Consider the following 26,434-nt stretch of genomic DNA (forward strand, 5'->3'; position numbering starts at 1 on the left):
TATCTACCATTTGACCTGTTCATCAACAGAAAATATAACCCACAATTAGGTGATGTCTAACATGACTGAGTACTATCAACCTATGTAACATCTTGGTTAACAGTCACTGGACTTGCTCCAAGACCAGTATACCCTTCGTAAAATGGAGCACAAAACTGAATACAGTACTCCAAATGTGCTCTCCAGTGTTCTCTATAACTGTAGGAGAATTTCGTTACTTTTATATTCTATGGGAATAATCTTCACTTCCATGGAAAAGTAAATCAGACAGAAGTATATTGGCAGCTAATCCACGACCACCAGTTTTCCATCCATGCACAAAATCCACCTTTACATCTCTTGTAAAGAAGGTAATTTCCCATTAGACATTTTGATTATTTTTTGTACCTGCAACTTAGCTTTTGATAATTTTTATACTTGGACACTTCAAACTTGGACACTTGAATTGTTTTGGTCTTCTCACAAACAACATCCTTTCATGCTTCCTCAACTATCCTTACCTGTCAGTCGTACTACCTCACATGCTGTTAGGCAAAATTGCAATAATTTGGTAAGAGGCCTGTACTCAAACTTGGACCAGGTGGGATTCACAAATATTGGGCCAGCACTTAGATTTGGGACATGCCTGAAGAATCAATACAAAGTCAACATTAAGACCTGGTATGAGTCTGATTAGCTCATACTGTGCCAGTTCACACACTGGTCTGCTATTTGCATCAGTCTCTAACATTGATCAAGTGTTTCTGTTTAAAGAGTCACTCCAGTTACAAGGTTACTTCAGTACTGATGATTGTAAAACTTTCCATTTTGTGAGGGAGAGACAGTCGGTCTGCCTTTGCCAAACCAGTAGGAAGCCTACATGTCACTCACTTAATGGCATATCAGGATAGAGGAATAAAAAGCAGCTACAGTGGTGAATGAGAAATTAGATTGGAAGACAGCCAGCAAGTACATAGCAGAGCCCTCATTCTAGATTCTCCAGCCAAATGCAAGTGGGATAGCTCTGTTAATCAAGGATGAGATCACTAGTAATGAGAAATGATCTTGGCTCAGAAGATCAAGATGCAGGGCTGTATTTTACAAGTGCACTGCAGTGTGCGGCGGAGCACTACGATGGCGGTGTGCATCCCGCATGGATGCGCCATCCCTGACGCCCCGCGATATTACATGCGGAATTTGTCTTTCACTACGGCTATTACGACTCCCTTTGCCTTTGATTCCATAATATCCTTGTCATTTAATCTCTCCTGCCCTCTGCCCTATCACAAACCTTCCCCTTTGGTCTTCTTCACCCGCCCACCCCCACCCCAACCCCACCACCCCCAGCCTTTCACTTGCTCAAAGGCTATTACATTTTTAACCTTTGCCAGTTCTGAAGAAAGGTCACAGACCTTTGCTTTTAAGTTCACTAGTTTGATTCCTGGGATGAAGGGGTTCCCTTATGGGGAAAGGTTGAGCAGGTTGGGCCTATACTTATTGGAATTTAGAAGTATGATCAAAATACTGTACATTACTGATCATTGACTGATGATTCTGTTATCATCCTGGAAGAAGAATTTTAACCACCAGATATATCAGCATAGTCATACTAAAGTGGTACTTTTTAAATCTCATTTGCAAAGTCAATGTAAAAGGTGTCCAGGAAAACTCTTGAAAGAGCACGTAGGTTGTTTTGTACAAGTGCAAGTCAGTTCTAAAAACTATTGTAAACTGTAGCAGACTGGTAAGGTGCAAAGAGAACTCAAATGTTGTGGGTCAGCTATTTGTATAACTGTTCACAGGTCCAGTTACAAATTTGGGTAGGTTCAGGGAGCACGATGGTGATGAAAATGCAAAATTGAGCATAGCTAAAATTTAAAGGGGTGCAGAATATTCCACAGTATTACGTAGTATTTACAGCCCAGTAACAGGCCATTTGGCCCAACAAGTCCATGCTGGTGTTTATGCTCCACATGAGCCTCCTCCCAACATTCTTCATCTAACCCATCAACATATTCTTCTAGTCCTTTCTCCATTTGTTTATCTAGCTTCCGCTTAAATACATCTGCTATTTGCCTCAAGTAGTCCTTGTGATAGCGAGTTCCACATTCTAACCATTTTCTGGGTAAAGAAGTTTTTCCTGAATTCCCTATTAGATTTATTCAACTATCTTATATTTTTGACCCTTAGTTCTGGTCTCCTTCACAAGAGGAAACCTCTAGGAATGGGGTTGCCAACTCTGATTGGACGTATTCCTGGAGGTTTCATCACATGACTTCCCATCGCCAACTGCCCTGCACAAATAATCCTTTTCCGGTCTCCAATATTTTTATAACTAATAAACAGAAACAATAAAAGATTTTTTAAATTCATTCATGAGATGTGGGCATCGCTGGCAAGGCCCACATTTATTTCCCATCCCTAATTGCCCTTGAGAAGGTGGTGCTGAGCTGCCTTTTTGAACCGCTACATTCCATCTGGTGCGGGTACACCCACAGTGCTGTTAGGGAGGGAGTTACAGGATTTCGACCCAGTGACAGTGAAGGAACGGCAACACACACCATCCTGCCTTGGAACTATATCGCCGTTCCTTCACTGTCACTGGGTCAAAATCCTGGAACTCCCTCCTTAATAGCACTGTGAGGGTACCCACACCAGAAGGACTGTAGCAATTCAAGAAGGCTGCTCACCACCACCTTCTCAAGGACAATTGGAGATGGGCAACAAATGCTGGCCTTGCCAGTGATACCCACATCCCATGAAATGAATATAAAAAGAAAAGGTGAATTACTAGCTGCAGAATTTCCAGCCTCTGACCTGCTCTTGCAGCCACAGTATCTATATGGCTGGTCCAGTTAAATTTCTGGTCAATGGTAACGCCCAGGATGTTGATGGTGGGGAACTCAGCGATCATAATGCCATTGAACATCAAAGGAAGATGGTTAGATTCTTTTTTGTTGGAGATGGTCATTGCCTGGCACTTGTGTGGCATGAATGTTACTTGTGCAAAAAATACACAATTTATTAAAGGGAGGTGGCATGATAGGAGGACATAAGTTCTTCTGGCCTTTCAAAAAGCTCAAAAGGCATTTCATTCCCTTTCTGTCTTTGCCATGGCTGCAAGGAAAGAGCGAGAGGTGCAAACAAAATGAAGGGAAAAGAAAGCCCATGTAAAGGATTGCATTCCCTTGGTAATGGAGTGATGCGACACTTGATTCTCTATTTGATGGCTGCTGAATTGAAGGCAGCGATGCAGGAAGTATTTGTGAGGAGGGTAACCCTGTTTTTTATTCCAGAGCATCACCCCTATCAGTCCATATTGTTGCATACCAGGGGGTAGAGACGGTGAGGTTGCTGCTGACTGGCATTCTCACTGGCTGTGCCAAACCTTTGCAGCATCATAGCTGCAGGTATCCTTGCAGCACAATTCTGCACCTGACTCTCTGATGACCCAAGCCCTCGGTATACAGTTCCCCTTGGTTGTAGCCAGGTATGTGTGCCGGAACATGCAGATATGATTGGTAGCATCTTGCTGGGTGCAACCAGAGTGCCGTGGTTCTTGATCACCCTGGCATGTCTTCTTTCAGGCCATTGCACTGGGAACATGACATACTATATGGGGAGCTCTTCTGGGAAGCATCAACATTAGAGTTGAGGCCTCTGGAGTATTAATCATCTGCCAAAGCGAGGTGAATTCACCACTGTTACAGATGCACATACTGGCAGGAGAACACAGAGCAAGGACCAATTTTTAATGCCTGAGCCATCTGGGATTGGAGCAGTAGCGCTCTGAAAATCAGGGCATTGAATTTACCGCACCATTCCCACTCTCATTCCAAGTGCCACTATTTTGAACCGATCCTGAAAATGGGTGTCCGGAGTCATGCCTGTCTCAGACAGGTGCTTCATTAAGCATGTAAATCGAGTTTATATGACATACAAAAGTTTCAATGGGCAAAGTGTGCACCACGCATGCTCTGCCTTTTGATACTAAGCATACTGCAGTCTTAAAGGGACCACAGTAAGCTACTCTGAAAACAGCCAAGATACATTTCCAGAATGATTTCTGTGAGCACATGAATGTTCTTCCTGGCTGCAGAAAAATCTTCCAACCCACTGCTGGCTTTTCACTGCTCCCCATCCCTGAATTACTTCTATCCCCTTATAATAGTTACTTCTGTCTCGGATCCAGAGAGGAACCACTGGATTTTTGATACCCTTTCTCTGCCACCACCTCCAGCCCCACCCTTCAATCAGCACACACACCTCATTAATCAGATGCAAATGAAGCACAATTATCAAAACAGCTAGCCAATGTCTGTCAATTATGAAATATAGCCCCAATGTCTTATATAGATTATCCTGCCTGGCAACTCTCCATAGATCCTCCTCGTGTTCTCCCAAACACCTCCTCTTGAAGAATATTTGCCCCAAATTTATTTTTAGCCATATTTTGCTTATGCAAGAAAAAAAGACTCTTAAGTATTTTTCTGAAGTTTGATGCTAACTAATCAAAATGGCAGCTGGCAGCCATTTTGGCTTATTTTGAAGTGTTAAACACAAATTCAATAATGAATATTAACAGCTGAAAATCGACCTATCAGAAAGATTTTTCTGGCTCTTAAGCAACTGATGAGCTGCTTTCTTTTTAGAAATCCTGAAGTTGTTGGTGATCCAGTTGAAGGTGGGCACTAACTGAAGTGAAAGTTAGAACAAAATGTTAGGAAAGATTACTACCCAGAGAAGCCAATCTATTAGGATATAATAAGCAATACAGCTAGTTCACATAAACCCTAAGCCTGTGAGGAGCTTATAAATAGTAATGCCACTTTCCAACAGGGCCTGTGCTATATTACTAAATCTAACAAGAAAGCTTCTGTCTGATGTGTTTTCTCCATCCCCACTTTCCCATTCTGTCCTGCAAACAGGCCTACCCTTACTTTCCATTTGGCTCCATTACAAGGAAAAATAACCACATTGCACAACAGACCCATTTATCCCCTTCAAATTCCATAAATACTCGTGATTATCCTGGAATCAATTTTATAAAACTTTGGATAAACTTTCAGAATGGGTAGAAAATTACGAAGCCTAGCCAGAAATATTGAGTACACCACACAATTAATAAATTCACCCTCCTCTCTGGATTTGTCCTTCAGAAGCCAAATAGATCATTTTGACAATCAGCTTAGTGTTGGATAAATTTTAAAAATAAATGCAACTTTATTCATTGTTGCTGGAAAGGGCATTTTTGTAAATAAGTGGAGTTTTATTCAAAATGTTTAAGTAACATTTTAGTCTTAAATTCTCCAAGCATCATTTAAATATATAGCAAATTAAAGTATTAAGAATGTATCAAAATAAAGCTGATATTGTACTAATAATGTATTATATCCATGTGTAACACAGCTGTTCAATCATCAATGTGAAATCTGCAATTTTTATTTTTACAAAAATAACTAAATCCCAGTAATAAATGTACAAATGAACTACAATGCAGTTTTAATATGTTGACTATCTCAATACATCAAAGTTTGATATTGCTCTGCTACCTCAGTATTTCATTTGATTATGACATATATCAAATAAAACCTGGATATATCTAATTAATTGTGTGGCTCCATTCAGCAACATTTAATGCATCTAATTAATATAAAATGAATCATCAATGTCTATGTGAAACCTGCTATTTTTAATTTTACAAAAAATACTAAATCCCTAGATTTTGTGACCCCATTCAGCAGCATTTACCTGCATCTATTGAATACAAAATGTACTAGATATATGAAGGCCCATTTCTACTTTCCTGGATCCTGTAAAACTTATCCTCTGCTTTTCTTGCTCTGTACACCTTCTCATACAGGCTTCCACACAACCTTGCACTGTGCTCCTAGCTAATAGCCAGAATGGTCAGAGTGTATGGTTGAACCTATATAAAAACCAAGTAAGACCACAGTTGGAGTACTCGGTGTAATTCTGAGTTCCAGACTATAGGACGGATATTCAGGTAATAGAGAGGGTCTAGAATGAGGGTGCATAGACACCAGATTAAATGTAGTTTTGAACTTAGATTTAGATGTAGATCTAGGACATAGAGCAGAAGGAATTTTCTACATAGAAGGTTGTGATACAGTGGAATTCACTGCCATAGTCAGTGATTGAAACAGGGACCATGGGTTCAGTTTTAACTGCTACTGCCTGGCAGAAGTAGGGGACTAACCCACTTCGTTCCCACCACAATCTGACCAACTGAAATTATAAATTTCAGGAGGCAGCAACACCCACCTGCAGCCTGACAGGCACTTATATATGCAGATCGGGTTCCGATGATATCATTAGGCCCAACGACTATTTTTTCCTATGGGCAAGAGCAGTGGTGACTTCTCTTGCAGGCCAAAGCTGTTGGGATCTGGATCCAAGGTCACAAGAGGCTCGGGTCAGTGTAAATTGTTTAATTTGTTACAGGTTTACATGGGCCTCCCCTGCTCCAGGAAACCCACCACCCACCCCTGCCACGACCATGATCCCATTTCCCTTCCCAAGCCCTCCAATGCACTAATCTTACGCTGTGTACCATTCCACTGAGTGTTCAGTGGCATCCTCTATGTCACCCTATTTTAACTGCCAGGCAGCCGTTTTCCACTGACCTCTAGTCCATTTTAGCTGGGAAGTCAGCATAGAATCATAGAAAGATTACGGCACAGAAGGAGGCCACTTGGCCCATTGTGTCTGCGCCCGCTAAAAAACGAGCCATAGTCTCGTCCCATCTTCCAGCATTTGGTCCATTGCCTTGCAGGTTACAGCACTTGAGATGCATATCCAGACACCTTTTAAATGAGCTGAGGGTTTCTGCCTCTACTAGCCTTGCAGGCAGTGAGTTCCAGACCCCAACCACCCTCTGGGTGAAAAAAAGTTTTCCTCATCTCCTTCTAATCTTTATAGCAATCACTTTAAATCTATGCCCCCTAGTCACTGACCTCTGCTAAAGTAAACAAGCACTTCACATCCACTCTATCCGGGCCCCTCACAATTTTGTACATTTCAATAAAATCTCCCCTCAGCCTTCTCTGTCCCAAGGAGAACAACCCAGTCTATCCAATCTTTCCTCATTTTTCCAGTGCTGGCAACATCCTCGTAAATCTTCTCTGTACCCTCTCTAGTGCAATTGCATCGTTCCTGTAATGAGGTGATCAGAACCTCACACAGTACTCAAGTTGTGGCCGAACCAATGATTTATACAGTTCCAGCATAACCTCTGCTCTTATATTCTATACCTCAGCTAATAAAGCAAAGAATTCCATATGCCTTCTTAACCACCTTATCGACCTGTCCTGCTAACCTCAGGCATCTGTGGACATTCACTCCAAAGTTCCTCATTTCCTCTACGTTTCTCAGTATTCTCTCATTAATCATGTATTCCTTTGCCATGTTTGACTTCCCCAACTGCATCGCCTCATACTTCTCCGGGTTGAATTCCATTTGTCACTTTTCTGCCCACCTGACTAGTCCATCAATATCTTCTTGCAGCCTACAGCTATCCCCCTCGCTATCTACCACAAGGCCAATCTTTGTGTTGTCTGCAAGCTTCTTGATCATGCCTCTCACATTTATGTCCAAATCGTTAATATATACCACAAAAAGCAAGGGACCCAGTACCAAGCCCTGTGGAACGCCACTGGAAAACAGCCCTCCAGTCACAAAAACGGGGGCTGGGAAAATTCTACCATAATTTCACCCTGAGCATTCTGAGTCCAGAGCTGCAGTTGGAGAGAGGGCAGTTGGTTACTGAGAGACCAGATCTGGAGAGTACTGTGAGACACTACTACAGAATTCATACAAAGTGGAATTGGGTCTGGATTGGGAACACAGAGCATGTGCTGTAGCCTGAGATTAGAGAGTAGGACACTTACACTGGAAAATGTAGGAAAGCAGGATTGGAACAGAAATTGTTTTAAATTGGAGTCTCAACATATCAAAGCATTTCGCTGATTCCTTTAGACTTGATTTGTTAAGGTTATGCTATAAAAGGGTCAGTACAGATTGCAAGTAGGACAAATATAGCATTTATGGTTTAATGAAGGATTTGCTTACCAATACTAGTCAACCATGGCTCAGCTGGTAGCACTCTTACCTCTGAGTCAGAAGGTTGTGGGTTTAAGTCCCACTCCAGGACTTGAGGAAGTGCTGTATTTTCAGAGGTGCTGTCTTTGAATGAGATGTTAAACTGAGGCCCTGCCTGTCCTCTCAGGTGAATGTAAAAGATCCCATGACAGTATTTTGAAGAGTAGCAGGGATGATATCCCCAGTGTCCTGTCCAATATTTATCCCTCAATTAATATCACAAAAACAGACTATCAGGTGATTATTACATTGCTGTTTGTGGGAATGTGCTGTGCACACATTGGCTGCTGCGTTTTCTGCATTACAACAGTAACTGCATTTCAAAGGTACTGTATTGGCTGTGAAATGCTCTGGGGCATCCAGAGCTTGTGAAAGGCACTATATAAATGCAAGTTTTTCTTTTCTTGATAACATATATGAAGAGAAAATATACTTATCAGTTCATACACTTGTATGATCCCACCCTCCAATTTTCCTCCCTCTCCCCTTAAGCTTACCCATGGTGATCAGTCATCTTCTATCACCGAATTTCTAAGATGGATAAGCAAGGGAGTGGAAAACAAAGAGCAATCAAACTTAGGGCTCTAAAGGACCAAAAGAAAGTTGACCTTCCTATATAAATAAAAGTTGTTTTTATATTCTTTGTCATTAGCATTGAGGTCATGATGCAACTGATCACCCCTGCCCCAACCTGGCTCCAATTTTCTTACCTGTCCCCCTAAATTTGCCAATGCTGGGGAACAGCATGATGTGTACCAAACATGTAAAAAAAAATGCAAATAGCTGTTTCTTTTCTTTCTTTTTTCACCTTCATTTTGGACCGTGAGGGAAAAACAAGATTAGAGGCAATAACAGGAGAAAAGTTCATTACACTTTCTGGTCACCAGTCTGGTCTCATTACTTCCTCAAACTATCCTTCTTGTTCTTGAACTGTATCACATTGTAACATTACCTAACAATAGGCTGCAAGTAACTGTCATTCCAAGCAACTCCTACCTCTGTCTGGTCAATCATATGCTCCAGCTGAAAGATCTGAGTTTTCACTTGATCCTCTTTGCTGATGAGGTAACCGATACTCTTAGACAGCTTCTCCTGTTGGCATAACAACAAAGCGTACCACAGTGTGAAACTAGAGAACACCAATCAAATTGCTCCAGCTGTCAACATGTCATTAATATATCACTTTACACAGGCACAAAGCAACCAACAATTATGAGACTTATAGAAACCAAATATATATAAAAGAGTAAATAGATAAACGGTGAAGCCAGGAATCAGGAAAGTCACTGATATATTAGAGCCATTAAGCATTTAAGATCCAATTGTGTACAAGAATTAGGGGGGGGAAATTGGAGCATTTTTTATGTCCCGATATTTGAGAAAATAATAAGCACTTCTGGGAAATGAAAGCAGTCACTAGCTCTTGTTCTTCTATCAACATAACCAACCTTAAGAACTTTGTAGGCACTGCTCATAGATGTTACTTTGTGATTGGCGTGTGACCCACCGAGTTTACAGAGGTGGCACACGGGCCTTCTGCATACCTCGCAGTACATGGTAACCTTTTCCATTTCATGCTCAGGACACATCAGAATCTGGTGGCAGTTAGATCAGGAGAAAGGAATCAAAAAACAAGACATTAAAACTATTGTCATTTGAAAATAGTACTACAATTCATAGTGCACAATCCAGTGACAGTCAACACCTGCAGAAATTTTAGTCAATTTCTATATTCCTACCGTACTTATAAAAAAGTGAAATAATCCTTATAATTGGGAACTTTCCAAAGTGCAGTATCAATATTATGCAGTTTTTCAATGGGATTTCCTACCTTCCATCATTTTTCAGTGTGTGTTCACACAAGCAGATAGTTTACCAAATGAAACATGTCGGGGATTAAATTGATCCTTGTTGTGTCAATTGTCCAGGCTGAAAATGGATGCAAAAAATACTCCATTTTCAGGACAATATGTTAATTGTATAACAATTGTATTTAATTACATGCAGGTGGAGGGCATTAATTGGGGTTTCACTTGAGCATATATAAAAAGAAATGCTGAAACTGTACGGGGTTGAGTTAGGAGGTGTATGCTTGTAATGTTTCATCCTGTAAATAAATGTTAGACAAAGTAAAGATTGGTTCCAGTACTTTTTGTGAAGGGGAAATCATGTTTAACCAATTTATTGGAGTTCTGTGAAGAAGTAATATGTGCTGTGGGTAAAGGGGAACTGGTGGATGTACTGTACTTAGATTTCCAGAAGGTATTTGTCATGCAGACACCCCCCCCCCACCACACCTGCGAAGAATGAGGCACAGTATTTTTGTCATATGAACATTGATTTGAAAACTGTTGCTGAAGAGAAGAAAGGACTTGTTAAAAAAAAAGTCACCAGGCACTTGGCTGGAAAGACAATTTCAAATTAAAAGAAAGTGCTTCGGGAGACAAAGGAGTTACTTCCCTTATCCAATTTAACCCACAATGGACTTTGAGCACCAGACATTGAAGGTCAGGGAGCTCAAATTTCAGGATGACTGCTGGATGGCCGAATCCACAAACAGATGCGGTCAGACCAGCTGGTCACATGACTAGCCTGCTTGGCAACCTGGTTTTTCTGAATTGTACAAAGAGTTTTGAACAGAGGGACTGCTGTATGCTCCTGGATTGATGAAGACCTCTCCTATCTGGCTCTTCCTCTCATTCTCATGGAACTCCAAATCCACTGAAGACACACGAACCCCAAGACAGAAAAGTTTCCCACAGCGAACAAGATTTAAGAAGAATACTGGGCCCAAACAAAGAGCAAGATCTACCTACAATCAAGGACTCTACAGTGAGCTCAAAGAACCGTAACAAAAACTCTTTTCAGAGATTGCCTCAAACTTTTCCACTTTATTTTCTTCTGCTCTTTTCTGTCTCTAGCTGCATGTGTGTATCACGTATGCATGCTCATGTGTGGTGGTGTGTATCCGTAGGTGTTAACCAAATTAGAGTTTGAGTTTAATAATTTTCAACCTTTCTTCTTTAAACCTAAGAAAACCTGTTTGTGCTGGTTTCTTTGCCTTATAATTAGAAAGCAGTGAACAAGGGAGCTAAAAATATGGTGTGTTTAAAATTAAACCCTGTTACGGTAAGACCAGGTGAAGGCTGAAAGGGAACCCTAGACTCCTTTCTCAGCTGGTCGTAACACATTTGATAAGGTACCACATCAAAGGTTATTGCAGAAAATAAAAGCTCATGGTGTAGGGGGTAACATACTGACATAGGTAGAAAATTGGCTCGCTAACAGGAAACAGAGAGTAGGTATAAATGAGTAATTTTCTGGTTGGCAGGATGTAATGAGTGGTGTGCTGCAGGGGTCAGTGCTGGGACCTCAACTTTTTACAATTTATATAAATGACTTAGATGAAGGTATGGTTGCTAAATTTGATGATGACACAAAGATAGGTAGGAAAGTAAGTTGTGAAGTGGACATAAGGAGGCTACAAAGGGATATAGATAGGTTAAGTGATTGGGCAAAGAGCTGGCAAATGGCATTTAATGTAGGGAAAGTGTGAAATTGTCCATTTTGGCAGGAAGAATAAAAAAGAAGCATAATATCTAAATGTTGAGGGATTGCGGAGCTCTAAGATTCAGAGGGGTCTGGGTGTCCGAATGCATGATTCGCAAAAGGGTAGTATGCAGGTTTAGCAAGTAATTAGGAAAGCTAATAGAATGTTATCGTTTATTGTGAGGGGAATTGAATACAGAAGTAAGGAGGTTATGCTTCAGTTATACAGGACACTGGTGAAACCACATCTGGAGTACTGTTGGAGTACTGAATACAGTACTGGTCTCATTTAAGGAAGGATGTAAATGCGTGGGAAGCAGTTCAGAGCAGGCTTACTGGACGAATACCTGGAATGGGCAGGGTTGTCTTATGAGGAAAGGTTGGACAGGCTAGGCTTGTATCCGCTGGAGTTTAGAAGAGTAAAAGGCAACTTGATTGAAACATATAAGGTCCTGAGGGGTCTTGACAGAGTGGATGTGCAAAGGATGTTTCCCCCTGTGTAAGAGTCTAGAACTAGGGGTCACTATTTAAAAATAAGGGGTCACCCATTTAAGACAGAGATGAGGAGAAATTTTATTTTCTCAGAGGGTTGTGAGTCTTTGGCACTCTCTTCCTCAAAAGGCAGTGGAAGAGGAGTCTTTAAATATTTTTAAGGCAGAGGTAGATAGATTCTTGATAAGCAAAGGGGTGAAAGATTATTGGGGGCAGGCGGAAATGTGGAGTCGAGGTTACAATCAGATCAGCCATGACCTTATTGAATGGCGGAGCAGGCTCGAGGGGCTGAGTGGCCTACTCCTGCTCCTAACTTGTATGTTCCACACTCCAAGAGAGCCAGAAAGATGTTTGACCCCATACTGGTCAGCTGATTTTTCAGGCATCAGCCAACTAAACTCAGCATTAAGTTCCTTAGGAGGAGCTACTTTAGGACCCCTCGTGCTGAATTGGCAAGCTGTCCAGGGTTGCTCCACTGAGAAATCATCAACAATTGCTATGACTAAGTACATTATTTTTGAAGTCTAATGCAGAGCCAGAAGGAGCAGGAGTACTCTTCTCAGCTCTACAGCAATCCTGAGGGCCACTGCTGGCCTGCAATCACACCCTCTCCCATTGCCCTAAACTTGCCTTTCCCAGGATTGACTTGGGGGCTGCTGCTGGCAAGGCAAGCAACCCGAAATTCATTCACTTAAAATGGGTGAGCCGTTGACACCTGCTGTGTCTTCAGAAGCAGCTCACCCAATTCAGGAGGATAAATGATTGAAATGAGGTCAAAGACTCAATTGCGGCTGAATTTTCAACCTCGGGGTTGGTCTGTATGCTGTTGGTTATGTGCCTAAATATGGATCATGAACAATTGCTACTATATATTATGTTCAAATGGACTGACTGTTTGTAATTAGTCCCCATTCTCAACCTCCCATTGCAAAAAATGCAGCAAAGATAGAGGCCAAAATGTCCTTTGGACCACACCATTCAGGAAAAGTTCTTGAAAAAATAATCTTATGGTTTGTTTCAGATGCTCAAGGGACACAGCTTCAGCCATGTACTTGGCTAATATTCTGCTGATCTTATTAAAAAGGAATTTGCTAAACTTTTCACATATAACCTGCACTCATTGCTGACCTGATTGTCTCTCATCGCCAGTTAGTATTTGTCAATTCAGAAATAATTTTTTTTCAATAGCTTCATGCGATGCACAAGACATCAGTTGGTCAATTCACTTCTATAGGAAAGAAGATGGGTGCTTTAAAAATGCTTGAAAAAAATATATTCCTAAAAGTCCGAATTGACAAAACAACAGCAAGGTAAAGGAAAATCCTAAGGCGTTCTAAAAGTACATTAAGGGCAAGAGTAGGGCCCATTAGGGATCAAAGTGTTAATCTGTGTGTGGAGCCAGAGGACATAGGTGAGGTTTTAAATGATTACTTTTCATCTGTGTTCACTATGGAGAAGGACGATGTAGGTGTAGAGATCAGGGAGGGGGATTGTGATATACTTGAACATATTAGCATTGAAAGGGAGGAAGTATTAGCTGTTTTAGCGGGCTTAAAAGTGGATAAATCCCCAGGCCCAGATGAGATGTATGTTATGTGAGGCAAGGGAGGAGATAGCAGGGACTCTGACACAAATTTTCAAATCCTCTATGGTCACAGGAGAGGTACCAGAGGATTGGAGGACTGCGAATGTGGTACCATTATTCAAGAAGGGTAGCAGGGATAAGCCAGGTAATTACAGGTCGGTGAGTCTAACATCAGTGGTTGGGAAACTATTGGAAAAAATTCTGAGGGACAGGATTAATCTCCACTTGGAGAGGCTGGGATTAATCAGGGATAGTCAGCATGGTTTTGTCAGGGGGAGATCGTGTTTAACTAACTTGATTGAATTTTGCAAGGCTGTGACCAGATGTGTAGATGAGAGTAAAGCAGTTGATATAGTCTACATGGACTTCAGTAAGGCTTTTGATAAGGTCCCGCATGCGAGATTGGTTAAAAAGGTAAGAGTCCATGGGATCCAGGGCAATTTGGCAAAATGGATCCAAAATTGGCTTAGTGGCAGGAGGCAAAGGGTGATGTTCGAGGGTTGTTTTTGTGATTGGAAGCCTGTGACCAGTGGTGTACCACAGGGATCAGTGCTGGGACCCTTGCTGTTTGTAGTGTAATTTAATGATTTAGACGTGAATATAGGAGGTATGATCAGTAGGTTCGCAGATAACATCAAAATTGGTGGTGTTGTAAATAGTGAGGAGGAAAGCCTTAGATTACAGGACGATATAGATGGGCTGGTAAGATGGGTAGAACAGTGGCAAATGGAATTTAATCCTGAGAAGTGTGAGGTGATGCATTTTGGGAGGACTAACAAGGCAAGGGAATATACAATGGATTGTAGGATCCTAGGAAATACAGAGGGTCAGAGGGATCTTGGTGTACTTGTCCATAGATCACTGAAGGCAGCAGCACAGGCAGATAAGGCATAAAGTTAGGAAGGCAATTGGGATACTTCCCTTTAGCCAAGGCATAGAATATAACAGCAGGGAGGTTATGATGCAGCTGTATAAAATGCTAGTTAGGCCACAGCTGGAGTACTGTGTACAGTTCTGGTCGCCACACTATAGGAAGGATGTGATTGCCCTGGAGAGGGTGCAGAGGAGATTCACCAGGATGTTGCCTGGGCTGGAGCATTTCAGCTATGAAGAGAGACTGAAAAGGCTGGGGTTGTTTTCCTTACAGCAGAGAAGGCTGAGGGGGGACATGATTGAAGTATACAAAATTATGAGCAGCACTGATGGGTTAGATAGGGTGTGGTAGAGGCAGGACCCCTCACAACATTTAAGAAGTATTTAGATGAGCACTTGAAATGCCATAGCATATAAGGCTACGGGCCAAGTGCTGGAAAATGGGATTAGAATAGTTAGGTGCTTGATGGCCAGCATCTCCAACACAGAAGTCCTCGAGGCGGCCAACATCCCCAGCATATACACCCTACTGAGCCAGCGGCGCTTGAGATGGCTTGGCCATCTGAGCTGCATGGAAGATGGCAGGATCTCCAAGGACACATTGTACAGCGAGCTCGTCACTGGTATCAGACCCACCGGCAGTCCATGTCTCCGCTTTAAAGACATCTGCAAACACGACATGAAGTCCTGTGACATTGATCACAAGTCGTGGGAGTCAGTTGCCAGTGATCGCCAGAGCTGGCGGGCAACCATAAAGGCGGGGCTAAAGTGTGGCGAGTCGAAGAGACTTAGCAGTTGGCAGGAAAAAAGACAGAAGCGCAGGGGGAGAGCCAACTGTGTAACAGCCCCGACAGCCAATTTTATCTGCAGCACCTGTGGAAGAGTCTGTCACTCTAGTATTGGCCTTTATAGTCACTCCAGGCACTGCTTCACAAACCACTGACCACCTCCAGGCGCTTACCCATTGTCTCTCGAGACAAGGAGGCCAAAGAAGAAGAAGAAGAAGATGGCCAGCACAGACACGATGGGCCAAAGGGCCTTTTTCTGTGCTGTATAACTCTATGACTCTATGACTTTACAGACTAGGAAGATTCCTGTTTTAATCCCTGATTTCTGTTAAGCTACAAGATATCAGCTGGGATGGCAGTGACAACATTACAATTAGCACCAGGGAAGGGTAAGCAGCAGAAAGTATGACCCCTGTTCCAAAAAGCCCTGTTGGAAATATGCACCCCGTTGCTCAGGTTCAGATGTGTGGGCCTCCAATACTGCGAACACACATCATCCAAACTATCCTCTTGGGTGAGGTATCAAAGGTTGCATTGCTGTCACCATGGCACCATACCCCAGCTTGTGTCACTTCCTGAAAGAGAAGTGAGTAACAGTAGAAAGATGGAGGAGGAAAAACTAAAATTTGTTTCAAAATAAATGTATCAGATATTTTCAATTGGTGCCTCTCTTTTCTGTTTTTATTATATTTTCAGCTATTCCTTGAGAGATGCTCACAAACTTAAGGGAATGATGTGCAGCTATTGTATAAAAGTGTGAGTAAAATGACTGCAACTTCTGTCACATATTCATCAGCAGGTTTAGGGCTGAGTTTTCTTACCAGGTAAGAAGTCCTGTTGCCGGGACTGAAAACAGGGCCCGACCCCGCGCTGTCAGGTGGCGAGACCCTGGGCAGCATTTTACCAGTGGAAGCAAATTAAAAAGCAACCACTGGGACCACCGTCCAATTGAGGATGGCAGCCCGCAACCTAAAGCTGCCATAAATCATGGGGGCCGGCAGCCTGGCAGCTTCTGCAGTGCCACCCATAGAGGTGGCCACTGCTGAGGCTGCAGGAAGAAGGAGAGGGCACCTCCTTGTTGAGGCACCCTCAAAGAGAAGGTAAGTTTTTTTCTGTATTGTGCCAAGGCCAGGCAGGCAGGCCCCGGCAATCGCAGAGGGGCACCCTCCATCGGCGCAGTCATAGCCCCGAGGGGGCCATTGCCACCGGGGGGGCCCCTCCATGGGCCATGGAGCGGCCATAAAAAAAGGGACCCCAACCAGGAACCCACTGGGAAAACTGCCAGGTAGAACGCCATCGGGGGCAGGAGGTGACCCTTAATTGAGCACTTAATTGGCTTAACTGGCCAGCAAGCAGGCAGCTGCACTGCTGAGGTGCCCACCAATGATAATATGCTGTGATGGCGGTAAGACATTGGGCTCCTCTCCCGACGCCTTCTGCTGCCATTTTACTAGCCCACCCACCTCCCATACCATCTCCAAAGGGCTGATAAAATCCAGCCCATGATAAGCGTGCCATATCTTGTGTTATATTTGTAAGATTCACAGACTGAGGCTCTGTCACTTTAGTTAGAGATCACATCCTTTTAAGGAAGGAGGAAGCTGGAGATGACATACTGTGAATCACTCAACCCAGCCTCATGATTGGGAAAAATTAATGATTAGATTGTCAATTCAAATTTAGACTTAAGGTAGTTCGTTTCACAAAACCTGGTGATGAAATTATAGCAACAAAAAATAATAATATTTGAAGCCAATTTCTTTCAAGTATTTAGGTTACTTTAATCTATTAAATCACATTAATGTGCTCAAGGGAAATGCTAACCTTAAGGTTGGTCTGTGCGTTTGAGTCAGAATGAATAAACAAGAAAATGAATTCGACTGTGCAACCTACTCAATGGTTCCTCTCTTCAGCTAAACTTGCAAAATATATTTCCATTTTTAATGAATAAGTGTAAAATGTCTATATAGCATGCTGTGACTAGATCTACACTAGTCATATGTGTATGATTATTATTGTGATTATTATATATGACTCAAAGCTACATGATTTGGATTTTAGACATAACAGATACTGCAGTCCAACTAATTCAATGTCATCCATTGGTTTTGCTAACTCTCTGTAGTATAGGGTTCTCATCAAATTAATTATTACTAAAGCACTGCCTTCATGAAAGAGTCTTTGGTCCATTCTTGTTTGTGTGTTTGATGAGGGATGACTGATGGGAGTATATATTTACATCTTCACATCATATCTTTGCAAAGAAAGGAGAAGTGCCCTGTATACTTTTATCAAGATATTGCACTTTGTAGAAAAAGTCTGATGAAATAAAAGCATTTCTGGAAATGCCGATCTGGAATATGTTTTATAAAAATGGCGATAAGAGAAACTCTGTACCTTAGGTCGGAAGTTGGTTGTTGGTCCTCCATACTCATGCTGGGCCTTTGGAGTCCCCCAAGGATGATGAAGTTTAAAACACTCATTGCAGTAGCTCGCCTTGCAGTCCATGCAGCTCTTTGTGGCCTCCTGGGGTGGGGGCTTGCAGAGATTGCACATGATTGCCACAGCTGCTCTAGCAGCTTGTCTGTATCTTTCTACAATCGTTTCCAAGGTGAAGTTTCGGAACAGACCACTAATGCCACGTTCTCCAAGATCAATGTCACGTTTGCAGCTAGGACAAGGGAAGGTGGTGACTCCTTGACTGTGGATGGTTCGTTTCCAGCCTGGATGGGCAGCAGATCCTTTTTTAGTCAACCAATACAAGAAAGAATAACGGGAAAGTACAAAGAAAGGACAAGCAACGGAAGGCAGACAAGAAAAAAAATTGACAGAGTAGTAAAATTATATAGATTAAAATCATAGAATAGTACAGCACAGAAGGAGGCCATTCAGCCCACGTAGTCTGCACTGGCTCTTCTGAAGAGCAATCCACTATCTGTTCCTTCCCATATCCCTGCAATTTTTCTCCTTCAAGTATTTAGACAACCTCTTTTGAAGACTTGTATTGAATTTGTATCCACCACTTCATCCTAACCACTCAATGCGTAAAAAAGTTTTTCCTCATGTCACCTCTGGTTCGTTTGCCAATCACTTTAAATCCGTGCCCTCTGGTTAACAACCCTTCAATCGCTGGAAACTGTTTCTCTTTACTTACTCCACCTAAACACGTCATGATTTTAAACACTTCCAACGAAGTTCTGCTTATCCTTCTCTATTTTAAGAAGAACAACCCCAGCTTCTCCAATCTATCCATATAACTGTAATGCATCATCCCTGGAACCATTCCAGTAAATCTCTTTTGCACCCTCTCCAAAGCCTTTTTGTTCTTCTTAAAGTGTAGTGCCCAGAAATGGACACAATACTCCAGCTGGGCACCACACTATAGATTTAGCATAAATTCTTGGCTTTTGTACTCTATGCCTCTATTTATAAAGTATAGGATCTCATATCTCTGACCAGCTTGAAAGGATATTGGAGCGGGAGGGGGAGGATCCAGTTGTTGTGGTCCACGTTGGGACTAACAACATAGGCAAGGCTAGGATGGAGGACCTGTTTAGGGATTATAAAGCACTAGGAACGAAATTAAGGAACAGGTCCTCGAGGGTCATAATCTCCGGATTACTGCCCGAGCCACGTGCAAATTGGCTTAGGGATAAGAAAATTAGGGAAGTAAACACGTGGCTAAGGGAGTGGTGTGGGAAAGAGGAGTTCCATTTCATGGGGCATTGGCATCAGTTTTGGAACCGGGGGGATCTGTACTGATGGGACGGTCTCCACCTGAACCGATCTGGAACCAGTGTTCTAGCGAAAAGGATAAATAGGGTGGTCTCTAGGACTTTAAACTAGTGAGTCGGGGGGAAGGGAAAGGGAAAACGACAGGGAGTATGATGATAAATAAAAAGGTAAGCAGCAGGTTAACATGTGTGCAGGAGGGTTTAAGTTCAAGGCAGACTATGAAAGAAGCAGAAAGGAAGGTTAACTCAGGAGTTATTATTAGAGATGTTGGAAATCATGAGGGTAAGAAAGCTAGCATAAAGGCACTTTACCTGAATGCTCATAGCATTCGTAACAAGGTTGATGAGTTAATGGCACAAATCATCACGAATGAATATGATTTGGTAGCCATTACGGAGACATGGTTACAGGTTGGTTACGACTGGGAGTTAAATATCCAGGGGTACCAGACTATTCGGAAGGACAGACAGGAAGGTAAGGGAAGTGGTGTAGCTCTGATATTCAAGGACGACATCAGGGCGGTGCTGAGAGATGATATAGGTTCTATGGAGAATGAGGTTGAATCCATTTGGGTGGAAATTAGAAACTCTAAGAAGAAAAGGTCACTGATAGGCGTAGTCTATAGGCCACCAAATAATAACATCACATTGGGGCGGGCAATAAACAAAGAAATAACTAATGCCTGTAAAAATGGTACGGCAATTATCATGGGGGATTTTAATCTACATGTAGATTGGTCAAACCAGCTCAGTCAGAGTAGCCTTGAGGAGGAGTTCGTTGAGTGTATCCGTGATAGTTTTCTTGAACAGTATGTAATGGAACCGACGAGGGAGCAAGCTATCCTAGATCTAGTCCTGTGTAATGAGACAGGAATAATTAATGACCTCATAGTTAGGGATCCTCTTGGAAGGAGTGATCACAGTATGGTTGAATTTAGAATACAGATGGAGAGTGTGAAGATAAAATCCAATACCAGGGTCCTGCGCTTGAACAAGGGGGACTACAATAGAATGAGGGAGGACTTGGCTAAAGTAGACTGGAAACAAAGATTTTATGGTGGGACAGTTGGCGAGCAGTGGAGGACTTTCAAAGCAATTTTTCAAAGTGCTCAGCAAAAGTATATTCCAGTGAAAAGGAAGGACTGGAAGAAAAGGGGTAATCTGCCATGGGTGTCTAAGGAAATAAGGGAGGCTGTCAAATTGAAAGAGAAGGCATACAAAGGGGCCAAAAACAGCATGAAACTAGAAGATTGGGAAAACTTTAAAGGTCAACAGAAAGCCACAAAAAGAGCTATAAAGAAAAGTAAGATAGAACATGAGAAAAAACTAGCACAGAATATAAAGACAGATAGCAAAAGTTTCTATAAATATATAAAACGAAAAAGAGTGGCTAAAGTAAACGTTGGTCCTTTAGAGGATGAGAAGGGGAATTTAGTTATGGGATATGATGAAATGGCCGAGGCATTGAACAGGTATTTTGTATCGGTCTTCACAGTGGAGGACACTAATAACATGCCAGTAATTGACAAAGAGACGAACGTAGGTGAGGACCTGGAAACAATTATTATTACGGAAGAGGTAGTGTTGGACAAGCTAATGGAGCTAAGGATTGATAAGTCTCCTGGCCCTGATGGAATGCATCCCAGGGTACTAAAAGAGATGGCGTGAGAAATAGCAGGTGCGCTGGCGGTAATTTTCCAAAATTCGCTGGACTCTGGGGTAGTCCCAGCAGATTGGAAAACAGCAGATGTGACGCCACTGTTTAAAAAGGGAGGTAGACAAAAGATGGGGAATTATAGAATTATAGCTTAACCTCTGTAGTGGGGAAGATGCTTGAGTCTATTATCAAGGAAGAAATAGCAGGGCATCTCGATAGAAATTGTCCCGTTGGGCAGACGCAGCATGGGTTCATGAAGGGCAGGTCATGCTTGACAAATCTTTTGGAATTCTATGAAGATATTACGAACAAGGTGGACAATGGGGACCCAGTGGATGTGGTGTACCTAGATTTCCAAAAGGCCTTTGACAAGGTGCCGCACAAGAGGCTGCTGCATAAGATAAGGATGCATGGCGTTAGGGGTAAAGTATTAGCATGGATAGAGGATTGGTTGAGTAACAGGAAGCAGAGAGTGGGGATAAATGAGTGCTATTCCGGCTGGCAGTCAGTCGCTAGCGGTGTGCCTCAGGGATCGGTGTTGGGACCGCAATTATTTACAATTTATATAGATGATTTGGAGTTGGGGACCACGTGTAGGGTGTCAAAGTTTGCAGATGACACTAAGATGAGTGGCAGAGCAAAGTGTGTAGATGACTGTGAAACTTTGCAGAGGAACATAGATACATTGAGTGAGTGGGCAAAGGTCTGGCAGATAGAATACAATATTTGGGCGGCACAGTGGCGCAGTGGTTAGCACTGCAGCCTCACAGCTCCAGGGACCCGGGTTCGATTCTGGGTACTGCCTGTGCGGAGTTTGCAAGTTCTCCCTGTGTCTGCGTGGGTTTCCTCCGGGTGCTCCGGTTTCCTCCCACATGCCAAACACTTGCAGGTTGGTAGGTTAATTGGCCATTACAAATTGCCCCTAGTATAGGTAGGTGGTAGGGAAATATATAGGGACCGGTGGGGATGTTATAAAAAAAAAAAAAAAAATTTTTTTTTTATGGCGGCACAATGGCGCAGTGGTTAGCACCGCAGCCTCACAGCTCCAGGGACCCGGGTTCCATTCCGGGTACTGTCGATGTGGAGTTTGCAAGTTCTCCCTGTGTCTGCGTGGGTTTCCTCCGGGTGCTCCGGTTTCCTCCCACAAGCCCAAAGACTTGCAGGTTGATAGGTAAATTGGCCATTATAAATTGTCACGAGTATAGGTAGGTGGTAGGGAAATACAGGGACAGGTGGGGATGTTTGGTAGGAATATGGGATTAGTGTAGGATTAGTATAAATGGGTGGTTGATGTTCGGCACAGACTCGGTGGGCCGAAGGGCCTGTTTCAGTGCTGTATCTCTAATCTAAAAATTAATAAATGTGAAGTCATTCATTTCGGTAGGAGTAACAGTAAAAAGGATTATTACTTGAATGGTAAAAAGTTGCAGCATGCTGCTATGCAGAGGGACCTGGGTGTCCTTGTGCATGAATCGCAGAAGGTTGGTCTGCAGGTACAGCAGGTAATTAGGAAGGCAAATGGAATTTTGTCCTTCATTGCTAAAGGGATTGAGTTTAAAAGCAGAGAGGTTATGTTGCAGCTGTATAAGGTACTGGTGAGGCCGCACCTGGAGTACTGTGTGCAGTTTTGGTCTCCTTACTTGAGAAAGGATGTACTTGCGCTGGAGGGGGTGCAGAGAAGGTTCGCTAGGTTGATTCCGGAGTTGAGGAGGTTGGCTTATGAGGAGAGATTGAGTAGATTGGGAATACAGTCATTTAGATATTTCGGGAATGTAGCTAAAAAAGGGAACTCCTGGATCAAGGTTCCAATACATAGAAAATAAAGATTGGTTGTGAGTGGTTTTAACTTTTGAAACTTTCTCATCTAATTTTTACAGTTAGTGCTTCTATTGCCACTACCATTATGGATGTTGAATCTTATATTGCACTTCATGCAAGAGGCATTTTATAATGCTGTGAAGCTAGGCTATTCATTGCAATAGTACAAGCTGACAAGAAAAGTTGGTTTTAATGAGATTAACAAAGCTTCTGTTTATTTAGAAAACATTATATTGGACCACCTGAAACTATACACTACAATTCTAAATACAATTTGGCACATCTAGCCTTGGGCCATCATTAAAGTAACCGTGGTTAACCTATCCCTAGAAGAGGTGTATTGTAATCTGGAGTTTCTCGCATGAAGACATCTTACTGTGGAATGAGTAAAAATAAACACTTGTCCAGGAATAGCAACAAGGTTATTTTGATGTTATTCCCCCAGCTCCCCACCACCACCCCTCCCCAGCCTCTCAACAATTTTCTCCCTTTACCTATCCTGAAAACAGTGAATGTGTGAAACTGTGCCAGTAACTCCAGATTACAAGTGGTGGTGTTCTGGTCTTCTCCCAAAAGGCCACTTTCCATCTGTGACCCTAGACAGTGGGACTCAGTTTGACATGAATAGGTATCAGGAATTTGGACATGGCCTGAATGAATGTAAAACCCTGCAGGCCATGAATCAGACATCCAAGCCCAAATTCCTGATATGCATTGCTGAAGTTCTGTGCCAAGAGTGCTAAATCATTAAATTTATCCCAGTAATCGTTCATAGGATAATCAACCACTCATCATAGGAAGGACAATCCTACCCTCATTTGGCATCAACACACAAGCACTTCCAAGAGGAGTCACTGCATATCACTGGATAGCAAATCGGGAGCAGGAAGCCTGGCCATCATTTCCTTCTATATCTCATGGAATAAGGACACACAATGGCTAAAATCAGCCAGCTCAACACAGTGATCTCGCTGGTTGAAGTTCAGATATTCTGGGTTTGTATGGTTCCATATTGCACTGGTTGAAATTGACCTTATCTAAACCTGCCATAACCTGTACACCTCTATCAAATCTCCCTTTAATCTCCTTTGCTCCAAGGAGAACAACCCCAGCTTCTCCAACCTAACATTGTAGCTAAAATCCCTAATCCATGGAACCATTCTGGTAAATCTCCTCTGCACCCTCTCAAGGACACCTCGCATCCTTCCTAATGTGTGGGGACCAGAACAGGACACCATACTCTAGTTGTGGCCTAATCGGAGCTTTATAAAGATTCAGAATACTGTGCCATAATGACTCTATGACTATGATGCATGCCCTGCTGAGCCAATGGAGGAGGGGAGCTTGGGTAATGAACTTAAAACATCCCATAATATTTAGATGTTTATTTCTCTTCAATACATGTTGCACCTAAAAAAACAAGGAAATAGATAAAAGACTTGCATTTATATGGCACCTTTCACAACCTCAGGCCTCCCAAAGCACTTTACAACCAATTAAGTACTTTTGAGGTGTAGTCACTGTTGTTTTGTAAGTATGGCTCTAATTATTAAATAACCTCAAAAAAAATCAAAAACCACCTAAAATTACAACTGAATAAAATATTCAACAAGTTGGCTGCTTCTGAGTTCAATTTTTTTCTGAGGTTAAGGAATACTGTACAATTCAATAATGTTAAAAATAAACTGTTATTTTTTTTTAAATTAGGGGAGGTCAGTATTTAGTTAACACCACTTTTGGGTTTTTTTGCACTGAGCTAGCAGGTAGTAGGACTTGCAGAAAAGAGTTAAATTCTGCACACAACCATGATCCACTCTATTTAAATCTGTAATATCTCTATCAGCTGCCTTAATATGTAGCATGACATATACCATCTGTGGAAAAGGAGCAAAGGACATGGGGCTGGATTTTCCTTCTGGGGGCAGAAAACAAAGGACAGAACTGTTTCTGGATCCCAAACGTGCCCCCAGGGGAAAAACAGTCACTCATTGAGATTTTCACAAAGGCTGTCCCTTAATTGGCCTGGAGACAGGTTCCCTGTCCAATTACGGACAGCAGTGGGTGGGCTCTCGAAGTTGAAGGGCCAATCAGAGGCCTTCCTGCTTGAAAGGAGCAGCAGGCTGTAATGGAAGGTAAGTAAGAGAGAGGGAGGTTCAAGATGGAGGCCCCCCCCCTCTCCAGCCTTTTTAAAATCTTATGTTAAAAAATGTCTTTTGCAACCAGGCCACCACTGTATGTGAGGTGTTGGGGGTGTTGCTAGGGAACCCCTCTATAGGGCAGCCTTGGGTTGGGAGGGGGGAACATGTATGTTTTCAGGGCAGGGGTGGGGGAAGCGGGGCAACCTATTGCAATTGGTGGAGGGGATGGTGGGAAAAGGTTGAAGGTGAAAGTTAACAAACCTTGTCGGGGGACGGGGAAGGTCGGGATCGCAAAGTAAGTTATTTTGGGGGGAGAGGGAAATTAATAAATTGCTTAGTCATGGGGGGGGGCGATGTGGGAGAAGGCTTGGATCTTTTATTCCATTTTTTACTTTAATTTTATCATGTATATAACTTTAAAAATTCAAATGAAATGGAAGGGCTTGAAACCCTGTAAAAATGGTGCCAGCGCCTGCGCATATGGTGCCGAACGCCTTTGCCAGGAGCGCCCGTCCCCTCCACATCATCGGGGGGTGGTCGGCCCCGACTATGTAAATGAGCCACCGCGTATAATATCACGGCGGCTCCACTGAGTAAAACGCATGTGTGCGGGCCACCATCTTTTACAGCCACTATTTCAATTGCCTCAAACTGGCCTGTTCTGACAAGTTGGTGCTCTAATTTATTCGAATCACTAATCCACTTTATTTCATGAAAAATATATCACTGCCATTTGATTCCCAAGTATCTAGAAAAGCACTAGGAAGTGTTTCGCTGCAAATATGTTGATCGTATTAATGTCAGTTACAGTACCTCAGGCAAAGAGAACATTTGCACTCAGTGGTGAGTAAGAGACCCTAATTAGACATGCCTGAAATTGTTAAAGATCGCTGACTACGAACTTAACAGATGCTCACCTTAGTTTTAAGCATGACTGCTGCTGAGTAACTACCTCATGTCACATTAACAGGGTTGGTAGAACCCTCCCCACCCACACCTTCAAAAAACATTGAATCCACTTCAGCAGATCACTGTAAACTACTAAAAATAAAACACATTGAATTAGTAAAACTAATCATAGATGAGCTGAACTTGCTTGTGTTGTATTGAGTCTGAATTTTACCGACCCCCAACATTGCAGGTCGTGGCGCGGGGGCCAGTAAAATTCTGTGGGGAGTATATGCAAATTAATACTAAAGAGATGCAAATAAACTTACCTGCAGGAGGCGGACGTCCCACGCCAATTTTACGGCTGCCATTTGTACTCTGCACGCCTGCAGAACTCCATACGGAGTTCATTGCCCGAACTCCATATGGAGTTCCGAGGCGAGAACCTGGTGGGGAGGGAGGAAGGGATAACATTTTCAGGGCGGGAGAGATGGAGAAACGGGGAAAACAATTTTGATTGGATGTGGGGATGTGGGAAGAGGTTGAAGGGCAAAAGGTTGAAGGTTGGAGGGAAGTTCGAGTATTTGAAAAAGCCAATTGTTGGTCATTTCGGGCAATGAAATGACCATTGGGGGGGTTGGGGAAGAGCCTCCACATCTTTATTATTTCTTAATACATTGAAATGAATTGTAAGGGCTGAAAGCCCTTTAAAAATGGCACAGTGGCGCCGGACGCCGTTGCTGGGGACGCGGTGGTCGCGGACGGCCACTCCGCCCCGTCTATTTAAATGAGCACCCGCGCATAATATCGTG

General features: G+C 42.7%; 1 protein-coding gene across 1 annotated transcript in view; it reads right to left on the reverse strand.

Annotated features, from left to right (window-relative positions):
• The window catches only part of trim36 (tripartite motif containing 36), a 129,398-nt gene that overhangs the window by 72,150 nt on the left and 30,814 nt on the right, over positions 1 to 26,434 (reverse strand). The window contains exons 3-5 of the mRNA XM_068029859.1: positions 17,785 to 18,110; positions 9,549 to 9,695; positions 9,097 to 9,192 (exon numbers count right to left, since the gene is read on the reverse strand). Of these exons, the coding sequence (XP_067885960.1) occupies positions 9,097 to 9,192; positions 9,549 to 9,695; positions 17,785 to 18,110 (569 nt within the window). The remainder of the gene's footprint in view (positions 1 to 9,096; positions 9,193 to 9,548; positions 9,696 to 17,784; positions 18,111 to 26,434) is intronic.

Source organism: Heterodontus francisci, chromosome 4 (genome assembly GCF_036365525.1).
Source record: "Heterodontus francisci isolate sHetFra1 chromosome 4, sHetFra1.hap1, whole genome shotgun sequence".
Classification (NCBI taxonomy): Eukaryota; Metazoa; Chordata; class Chondrichthyes; order Heterodontiformes; family Heterodontidae; genus Heterodontus; species Heterodontus francisci.